The sequence below is a fragment of the Leptonychotes weddellii genome, chromosome 3 (genome assembly GCF_054177405.1).
Source record: "Leptonychotes weddellii isolate Sample4059 chromosome 3, ASM5417740v2, whole genome shotgun sequence".
Classification (NCBI taxonomy): domain Eukaryota; kingdom Metazoa; phylum Chordata; class Mammalia; order Carnivora; family Phocidae; genus Leptonychotes; species Leptonychotes weddellii.
In genome coordinates, this window is record NC_138371.1 from 128,174,916 (window position 1) to 128,186,032 (window position 11,117).

The window sequence follows — 11,117 nt, forward strand, 5'->3', positions numbered from 1 at the left end:
CACTTGAGTTTATTATCTAAGATCACAATAAAAACTTAAAGCCTCAAAATGGACATCTTAAAATTTTTATAAAGCCAAAATTTTTTATGAACTGAAAAATTTCCAAGTTCAATCACCTTCTTTTGATTTAAATATCTGATCAGGATTGAAGCAGCTTTATTTTTGCTAATAAAATCTAACCTGAGCAAATACTGTGACTACTATAATTTCCTAAAATATGGCCCTTAACCTGCTTTTCTTATGTGAGTTAAAAGAATTATTAACCTTAAAAACAAAGTTCTATAACGCCATATCCAATACACAATTTTGCACAATACAGATTTTTTACATACACATACAAATCACATGTCTAAAATAGTTACTGCAAATCAAAAGCTACTGAAATTTCTTGGTTTTTATCCAAATTAAAAAACTAAGCACAATAGTTTATCAACAAGGACCAAAACTGCTAGATTAATTTCCAATAAACGTATGATTGGTAGTGACGATTTTGGTTTGGAAGGAGCTAGTCACAGAGATAAGTTGTCTAAGAACTACAACGTTAAAATTAAGTGATTTCCTGTAGAGATGAGGTGTTAGGATGGGGTAGTAAGGACCAGTTCTTGAACATCTTCTTTAAATCAACAAGCACTTTACAAATTTTATCATTTAATTAAAATACATAACAACCTTTAAGTATGTCTTTTCTCAACTTTAAGATCCAGAAACACACTCAGATGATTACCCAGGCAAAGAGTGATGGAATCAGGATTCCAAACCAGGCCTGATTCCAAAACAATGCTCTTTACCCCACACCAGTATTTCCCAAAGTGTGGTGCATATGGTAGAATACAAGATGATTATAATTAATTCAACAACTGTAATTTAAGTTTTATTTTTACTTTCTGTGTGTTATAAAAAATATATCAGCACAAACCCATGGTTTTATGAAAAACAAAAAAAGCAATCAAATTTAATGAAAAATATGAAGTAAATAAATAATACTATCAGTGTTACCTCGATTTGGTAAAAATCATGAGGAAGATTAATAAATGCATGTCAGCAGACATTATACTATACTGTGACGTCTTTCTAGGTAGGAGAAGCACTTGCTTTTATTTTCCTCTCCCCAAATTTAAAACTCTTTTTAAACAAACAAAAAACTCATTCATGCACATAATTATAATTATCATTTACTATTGATCAGAATGTCTCAAAAGTACTGGCTGGGGAGTTCTCAGATACTGTTACCACTGCAAATAATGCTTTTGGAATCTTTAAAGATTGGGATTGTTGGGATGCCTGGGTGGCTCAGTCGGTTAAGCATCTGCCTTCAGCTCAGGTTGTGATTCCAGAGTCCTGGGATCGAGTCCCACATCGGGCTCCTTGCTCAGTGGGGAGCCTGCTTCTCCCTCTGCCCGCCGCTCCCCCTGCTTGTGCGTGCACTCTCTCTGACAAATAAATAAATAAAATCTTAAAAAAAAAAAAAATAAGTATTGTTGACTCCTTTTTTTTTTGCCTTTTAGTAAGAAATCTGTAATTCTCAGGGTCGCCTGGGTGGCTCAGTCGGTTAAGCGGCTGCCTTCGGCTCAGGTCATGATCCTGGAGTCCCTGGATCAAATCCCGCATCGGGCTCCCTGCTCGGCAGGGAGCCTGCTTCTCCCTCTGACCCTCCCCCCTCTCATGTGCGCTCTCTCTCTCTCTCTCTCTCTCTCATTCTCTCTGTCTCAAATAAATAAATACAATCTTTAAAAAAACAAAACAAAACTGCCAAGACCTTTCAATGGAGAAAGAAGAATCTTTTCAATAAATGGTGCTGGGAAACTGGATAGTCACATGCAGAAGCATGACTCCTGACTCACACCATATACAAAAATGAACTCAAAATGGATCAGAGACCTCAATGAAAGAACTAAAAATATAAAACTCTTAGTAAATATGTGTAAATCTTCATGACCCTAGATTTGAAATGGTTTCTTAAATATGACACAAAAGCTTAAGCAACAAAAGGGAAAAAGATAAACTGGACTTCATAAAAATTAAGTTTTGTCATCAAAGAATACTTTCAAGAAAGTGAAAAGAAAACCCACAGAATGGTAGAAAATATTTCCAAATCATTTATCTGATAAGGGACATATATCTAGAATATACAAAGAATTCTTACAACTTAATAATAAAAAGACAACTAACCCAACGGATCTGAATGGACATTTCTCCAAAGAAGATTTACAAATGGCCAATAAGCACATGAAAAGCTGTTCAACATCACTGGTCATCAGGGAAATGCTAACCAAAACCACGAGAGACAACTTTACACTCACTAGGACGGCTATAATCAAATGCCAAATAATAACAAGTGGATTATTGGTGAGGATATGTAGAAATCAGAATCCTCATATACTGCTTGTGGGAATGTAAAATGGTACAGCCACTTTGGAAAACAATGTGGCAGTCTTTTTAAAGTGTAAACACAGAGTTACCATTTGAACTAGCAATTCCATTCCTGGGTATTAAGAGAAATGAAAATGTACATGTAGGGGTGCCTGGGTGGCTCAGTCAGTTAAGCATCTGCCTTCGGCTCAGGTCATGATCCCAGGGTCCTGGGACTGAGCCCCGCGTTGGGCTCCCCACTCAGCAGGGAGTCTGCTTGTCCCTCTCCCTCTGTCTGTCCCCCTGCTCATGTGTGCTCTCTCTCTCACATAAATAAATAAAATCTTAAGAAAATGTACACATAAAAACTTGCACACAAATATCCACAGCAGCATTAGTCGTAATAACTAAAAGGTAGAAACAACCAATGTGTCCATCGACTGCTAAAATGTGGTATAGCCATACAATGGGATACTATTTGGTGATACAAAAGAATGAAGTAGTCATTCACGCTACCACATCGATGAAAATATCATGCTAAGTAAAAAACACTAGAGAATGAAAGGTCACATATTGTATTATTCCATTTGTATGAAATGCCCAGAAGGGACAAATCCACAGAAAATAAAGTAGACTAATGGTTGTTTAATGTTAGAGGGGATGGGATTTCTTTGTGGGGTGATGAAAATTTTCTAAAATTACACTGTGGTGAGCGCTACAAAACTCTGAATATATTTAAAAAATCACTGAATTGTACACTTCAAGTAGGTAGATATATATCTCAATAAAGCTATTAACAAGAACAAAAATACTGAGGGGAAGCTATTGGTATCTAGTTTGTAGAGGCCAAGGACACTGCTAAATATCCTATAATGCTAGAGACAGTCCCACATAACAAATTATCTAGCCCAACAGGTCAATATCTTGATTACTGTAGCTTTGGGATAAGTTAAAATTAGGAAGTGAAGTATGAATCTTTCTAGTTTGTTCTTTTTCAAGATTCTTTTGACACTTCAGGATTCCTTTTATTTTAATTTGAATTTTAGAATCAGCTTTTGTTTCTATAAGAAACCAGCTGGTATTTTACTGGCATTGCTTTGAATCTGTAGATCACTTTAACAATATTTTTTCAATAATGGAATTCTTTGCTGTGGGGAGCTGTCCTTTGCATTGTAGAATGTTTAGCAGCATCCCTGGCCTCTACCCATTTGGTATCAGTAGCATAGTTGGGCTGGTAATAATAAAAATATGGTAATAATAAAAATGCCTCCAGACGTTGCAAAATGGTCCCTTGAGGGACAAAATCCCCCCCCTGCATTGCAACTTGAGAAATACTGCCCTAGAGGAAGAGGACCCTCCAAACTGTTTCTAGAACAACAGATGAACTTCCATAATAGAAACAAAGATCAGGGGCGCCTGGGTGGCTCAGATGATTGAGCGTCTGGCCTTCAGCTAGGGTCGTGGTCCTGGGGTCCTGGGATCGAGCCCCACATCGGGCTCCTGGCTCAGCGGGGAGCCTGCTTCTCCCTCTCCCTCTGCCTCTCTCCCTGCTCATGCTCTCTCTCTCTCTCTCTCTCTGTATCTCTGTGTCTCAAATGAATAAATAAAATCTTAAAAAAAAAAAAGGAAACAAAGATCAACAAACCTAGTTGTATTACATTTTTAACCTCTTTATGTTAAAAAAAAAACTATATCCATGGAAAAGCAAACAGAAGAAGGGAAAATATTTAAGAGTATCTAATGCTGGTCAGGATACAGTGAACCTTTCACACACATAACACTGCTAGTGATAATACAAATTGGTGTCTACAACCTCATAGAAATCAAAGTACCAGTGTTTACTGAGAACCACAAAACATACATACCTTTTACCCATTAATTTATTCTGAGAATTTGTGAGAAGGAAATAATCCTGAGTAAACCTATGTGTTCAAAGATATTTATAATTTTTTTTAACAGTGAAAGCTTGGAAAACCAAAGTTCAACAATGGAGATATGACTCTGCAGTCATCAAAAAGGAAGATAATGAAGACTATACAGTAACACATAAGAAGACTACACAGTAACACATAAAATGCTTATGAACTTGCAAGGGGGGAAAAGGAAAAACAAAACTTTATGGTCAAAATTATTACAGCTACATATAGACACCACAAATAAATTCACAGGGGAAAAACCTTGATAGGAATTACATAAAAAATGCTCTCCATGCTTCTAAATTGCATATTCAAAATTTAAAATGCTGCAGACATTTTTAAAATACTTTTTTAGGGCGCCTGGTTGGCTCAGTTGGTTGGGCGGCTGCCTTCGGCTCAGGTCATGATCCTGGAGTCCCTGGATCGAGTCCCGCGTCAGGCTCCCTGCTCGGCAGGGAGTCTGCTTCTCCCTCTGACCCTCTCCCCTCTCATGTGCTCTCTCTCATTCTCTCTCTCTCTCAAATAAATAAATAAATAAAATCTTAAAAAAATAAAATAAAATACTTTTTTACAATTGTACTATATCCTGGGCTAACTTCAAAAGATTATTTTATTTTCATGCTACCTAACATGGATCATTCTTTAAGACTTGGAAGTTTATGAAACCACAATTGTTTATCAGCCTTAATCTCTTCTAAATAGTTCCTCCAGAGTTAAAATGCAGTGTTTAGCTAAAAGACTGACTACTGGTTAGAAGTCAATTTTAAAACACCCTTAGAAGTGGCAAATATATGTGGCCAAAATTATTTGAAAAGCACTTCCCATGCTTGTACGTTTTTTCTTACCATACTACGTTCTGATAACCTGAACTCAATTTTCTGCAGTTTCAGTTCTCAAAAGCACTTGGTAAACATTCCTATTCCATGCTTAAAAATAACACTAAAGAGATGAATTCTCCCAGGAGCCACTGCTCTTCCTCTTTCCCTAAGCAGCCTGAGGTGACCTCTGAAAATGGTTCGCTATTCGCTTGACCCAGAAAACCCTACGAAATCATGTAAATCAAGAGGTTCAAATCTTCGTATTCACTTTAAGAACACACGTGAAACTGCCCAGGCCATCAAGGGTATGCGTATCCAAAAAGCCACCAAGTATCTGAAAGACGTCACTTTACAGAAGCAGTGTGTACCATTCCGTCACTACAATGGTGGAGTTGGTAGGTGTGCCCAGGCCAAACAGTGGGGCTGGACACAGGGTCAGTGGCCCAAGAAGAGTGCTGAATTTTTACTGCACATGCTTAAAAATGCAGAGAGTAATGCTGAACTTAAGGGTTTAGATGTTGATTCTCTGGTCATTGAGCACATCCAGGTGAACAAAGCCCCCAAGATGCGGCGTAGAACATACATGGCTCATGGTCGGATTAACCCATGCATGAGCTCTCCCTGCCACACTGAGATGATCCTTACTGAAAAAGAGCAGACTGTTCCTAAACCAGAAGAGGAGGTTGCACAGAAGAAAAAGATATCCCAGAAGAAACTGAAGAAACAAAAACTTATGGCCTGGGAGTAAATTCTGCAGAATAAATGCAAATAAAAATAAAAAGAGAAAAAAAAAATAACACTAAAGAGATATCAAAGGTTCCTATATAAATTAATACATTCTCAGTGCCTTCTTATAAAATGCAATTTCCATGCTGTATAAAATACCAGCAAATGTTTTACATCTTTAGGATGGTAATTTGGGGTCAATACCCAAGGGATTTTAAAAAAAGAAAAGTATGGGGCGGCTGGGTGGCTAGGTCAGTTAAGCGTATGCCTTGGGGTCGTGATCCTGGGGTCCTGGGATAGAGCCCCACATCTGTCTCCCTGCTCAGCGAGGAGCCTGCTCCTCCCTCTCCCGCTGCTTGTGTATAAATAAAATCTTTCACACAAAAAAAAGTCCGTGCCCCTTGTGAAAACTGACAGCCTGTGAAGGCTCAGTGGCCTAAGAGGAACAAATCCTTTGAAGACCACTGTAGTCGGCTGCTGCTGCAAGATGTTGTTACAAAAGCAGTACAGCTGTCCCGGGCTTTTCAAAAGCTCACGCCTCACGTGACACCACTTCACTTTTGCCAAAGACCGATACTGGTACTTTGGTTTTCACAAAAAAAGGCAAAAAGTGAAAACAGTGCTCAGCATCTGTTTTGCAGTGAGCCCTCACAGAGGCAGTGCGCACTCTGAGCATCGAGAGGGACACCGCCAAGCTCAGTCCCCCAGGAAGGCCGCTCAGCATCAAGTCACCATAGATGTGAACCGTATCTGTGAGCATCTGTGCTTTACCTCGATTTATTTTGTTCACCTGTTAGCAAGATGTGTCCTAAGACATCAGAAAAGCCAAAGAGAGGTATTTTTTGGGTCTGGGAATTTCAAAAATTTTTCAAATATAAATTAATGTTCAAGAAATTTTCCATATAGGGCGCCTGGGTGGCTCAGTTGGTTGGGCGGCTGCCTTCGGCTCAGGTCATGATCCTGGAGTCCCTGGATCGAGTCCCGCATGGGGCTCCCTGCTCGGCAGGGAGCCTGCTTCTCCCTCTGACCCTCCCCCCTCTCATGTGCTCTCTCTCTCTCTTTCTCTCTCTCACAAATAAATAAAATCTTTAAAAAAAAAAAAAAAAAAAGAAATTTTCCATATAAATTAATGCTAATTGCTCTTCAAACTTTACACCATTTCAGCTTAAGAGAAATTTCACAGGAACACTCTACTTTCAGGTGGCAGGAGAAACCTGTATTCGAACTCACACACGTAAGTTCTTTATTATTTCTGACGTCTCATCTCACCTTTCTTCTCTCACCCTTGCCCAAAAGAGTAAGGGAGGAATTTTGGCAAATGTTATTTTGAATAACCTACAGAAATTATTGGTGGGCACTGTTCCATGTTTTCACGTGAATCAAACAATATTTACCAAAAAGCGACAGCAGTACCACCACAGTCAAATAGAGCATGCTACAGGGGCGCCTGGGTGGCTCAGTCGTTAAGCGTCTGCCTTCGGCTCAGGTCATGATCCCAGAGTCCTGGGATCGAGCCCCGCATCGGGCTCCCTGCTCCGCAGGAAGCCTGCTTCTCCCTCTCCCACTCCCCCTGCTTGTGTTCCCTCTCTCGCTGTGTCTCTCTCTGTCAAATAAATAAAATCTTAAAAAAAAAAAAAAAGAATAGGGGAAGTAGAGGGGCGCCTGGGTGGCTCAGTCGTTGGGTGTCTGCCTTCGGCTCAGGTCATGATCCTGGGGTCCTGGGATCGAGCCCCACATCGGGCTCCCTGCTCGGTGGGAAGCCTGCTTCTCCCTCTCCCACTCCCCCTGCTTGTGTTCCCTCTCTCGCTGTGCCTCTCTCTGTCAAATAAATAAAATCTTAAAAAAAAAAAAATAGAGCATGCTACAGACATTAAAGAACTATAAACTGTTTTAAAAATGTAAATGACACCTTTTACTTACGGAGCACTACATATTACCAGTTGTCCCATTTTATTTACGAAAACTGCTTCCCCAGAAAAGAAAGTGTCATCGGTTATACCACCTATCGTTGACCTTGTTTTCAATATTCTCTATTCACAATTACTGCTAGTTTACAAATTATGGGTCAAAACTAAACTCGTAAATGATAGGTTTCACTACAAATATTTTAGCACTTCTAATAACATCTTTTCTTTATCCACTAGTAACTTTCAGACATTCTGACTACAGAAAAGAACATAAGACTTTACACCTTAAGAAAGAAAAAGCAATTCCTGGAAACAGAAGTATAACTTGTATTTGTAATTTGTATTTGTTTTTAATTTTCCAATTACCTGATTTAAGACCAAGTGCCTATTTTCTAATTTTAAAGGTAGAAAAATATTATTCTCTTTATTCAAGAATTAGCCAAAACTATCCTTATTTATTACAATGTTGTCTACTAGTTAAAACTAATAATACTCTGTAGACCAAATGGCATTTTACTATTGCACTAGCTCAGTTATCCATGCTCTAACATTAAAAGCATGCATAACAAACTTTAAAAATCCACAAACGATGAAATAATAATCATGAAATACTTAAATATAGACTTCTGGTGTCAATATCAAGTTTAAAAATTCTACGAGAAAAGTATACCCATTAAAAACAACAACCTTTATAATCTTAGTGCTTTTATAAAGCCTTTATTCTGTAAATTTCACAGACTGACATTTCCTTTGATAGTATCTATCCTACATACATACAATTTCAGTTCATCTATTATTAAACTAAGGTGACTACATTACTAGAATAGAGAAAATTATTAAATCATAGCATATTATTTACATGGAAGTCTTTCTATAATAAGTTAGTAAAAAGATTATAGCAAAACTGAATAAAGACCAAATTTTACCTTTTCTGTATTGTAATATAAAGATTTCAAAGTAGTAAACAAGGGTGGGCAGCCTTTACTGAAGTTAACCCTCAGGAACTTATCCATTAGTTCTCTAAATTTTTCACCTAGAAACAAAAGTGTACTTTGTTATACTTCAGTTGATGCAAACAGTTCTCAAAATGATTTTACAAATAAAAACAAAGCTCCCTCAAAAACAATGATCTCCCATCCTATTTTTAAACCCAAAGTCTGCCGGCATTATTGCTTGTCTGTTACCACCAAAAAAGGTTAACACTAAATATCTTGGTTGGCAACTATACTTTTCCCTAGATCAGGTTTAAAATATCTTCAAAGAACACTTCAAAAGATAAGTAAACAAAATAAACTGTGCAGCTTTAAGTAGAGAGAAAAAAGTTACTTACTATCCTTTCTGAATATAGTCCCCATAGCAAGTCTCTTTCCTAATCTGACTGATTAGCACAGACTCAGTCCTCATCTGCTGACACCTCATATAGCACTCTGCAGACTATAAAAAGACCCTACTGTAACCAGCAGTATATTCAATTAGCAACCAAAATATCTTTTTAAACGCTAAAGGAGAATTTGAAAATGTTTTCCAAATCAACTAGTGCTTTACTTCAACACTCATTCCACAATCCTCTTTCAAGCACCCACCATGTGCCAGGCACTGTTCTAGGTATTAGGGATATAGCAGTGATTAAAACAATTTAAAAAAAAAATCCTGCCCTCATGGAACTTAACATTCCAGTGAGTAAGATGGATAATAAGTAAAATAAACTTTTGTTAGACATTAGACTGAGCCCCAGAGCATTTTAACATTAGAATTAAATACCCTATTTGCAACATCAAGTAAATAATCCTATTATTGTTAAACCGTTACAAAAAAACTTGGCATCACTTTCTGGAAGAAGAAAAAATTGGAAAAATTTTAATTTTAAATACAACACAGGGGCGCCTGGGTGGCTCAGGTGTTAAGCGTCTGCCTTCGGCTTGGGTCATGATCCCAGGGTCCTGGGATCAAGCCCCACATCGGGCTTGCTGCTAGGCGGGAAGCCTGCTTCTCCCTCTCCCACTCCCCGTTTGTGTTCCCTCTCTCGCTGTGTCTCTCTCTGTCAAATAAATAAATAAAATCTTAAAAAAAAAAATAAATAAATACAACACAAAACCTTTAACTCAGTTAAAGCTTTAACTTTTCTGACAGAAAGAGTTAATATATAGGGACATGGAGGGACGCCTGGGTGGCTCAGTCGGTTAAGCGGCTGCCTTCGGCCCGGGTCATGATCCCTGGATCCTGGGATCGAGTCCCACATCGGGCTCCTTGCTCAGCAGGGAGCCTGCTTCTCTCTCTCTCTCCCTCTGCTTGTGCTCTGTCAAATAAATAAAATCTTTAAAAAATATATATATATAGGGACATGGATTTGCTCATTCATTTAAAAAAAAAAGATACATATGTCATAAATGGCTTAACCTAAAGTAAAACTACTGAAACTACCTCGTCAGGTTTCATTATGAATCACAACACTTGACCAAAAAAATACCAACAACCCAAAGTGTTTATTTTTATTTGTTGCAACTGATTATACTGAGCAAAACATGTGTACTCAATATAATTAGATGTCATAAAACTTTGAAAGAGATATTTAAATTTTATTGAGGGAAAGGAAAGTTTATCAAATATAAAAACAGGTTCGACATTTGTTAACTCAAGTTACTATAAAGACTGTTTTCAGGGGCGCCTGGGTGGCTCAGTCGTTAAGCATCTGCCTTTGGTTCAGGTTAGGACCCCAGGGTCCTGGGATCGAGTCCCGCATCGGGCTCCCTGCTCCGCGGGGAGTCTGCTTCTCCCTCTCCCACTCCCTCTGCTTGTGTTCCCTCTCTTGCTGTGTCTCTCTCTGTCAAATAAATAAATAAATTCTTTAAAAAAAAAAAGACTGTTTTCAGATAATCTCTAATCTTTTATTAGATCATACACAAAGTATACGTGTTTTGAAAATCAGATTACCAAGACAACACAAAATTTCACTCTGGGTTAAATATACATCACTACTTCTTTAAAACTCAAAAGTAGTTTCAGAGATCAAGTCTTTTCAGCACTTTCTCTGATATAAGGCAAAAATTAACAATATTGTGGTAGACAGTAAGATGCAGGTACTTAGAGAAATGTGCATTCTTCCACCTCCTATGTGTGTGACCTTGCGCAAGTAACCTGTCCACTAAAATCCTCACTTTCCCCACTGCATGTGACAGCAACAACGGCAGCAGCCTCAAGAGTACTCCTGTATGGCTCAAACCAGGTAAGTACGCAGCAGTAAAAAGAGCGTCCACCCTGCATGGCTCAAACCAGGTAAGTACGCAGCAGTAAACAGAGCGTCCACCCTGCATGGCTCAAACCAGCTAAGTACGCAGCAGTAAACAGAGCGTCCACCCTGCATGGCTCAAACCAGCTAAGTACGCAGCAGTAAACAGAGCGTC

The 11,117-nt window shown here is 38.4% G+C and overlaps 1 protein-coding gene across 7 annotated transcripts in view; it reads right to left on the bottom strand.

Annotated features, from left to right (window-relative positions):
- NAA16 (N-alpha-acetyltransferase 16, NatA auxiliary subunit) overlaps nt 1–11,117 on the bottom strand; it is a 66,004-nt gene that overhangs the window by 30,235 nt on the left and 24,652 nt on the right. For 6 of the 7 annotated variants that reach the window (XM_081814976.1, XM_006741219.3, XM_081814974.1 and 3 more), the window contains one exon: nt 8,643–8,749. The exons of the other annotated variant lie outside the window; for it this stretch is intronic. In XM_081814976.1, coding sequence (XP_081671102.1) covers nt 8,643–8,749 — 107 coding nt within the window. The remainder of the gene's footprint in view (nt 1–8,642; nt 8,750–11,117) is intronic. 7 annotated transcript variants of the gene reach the window in all.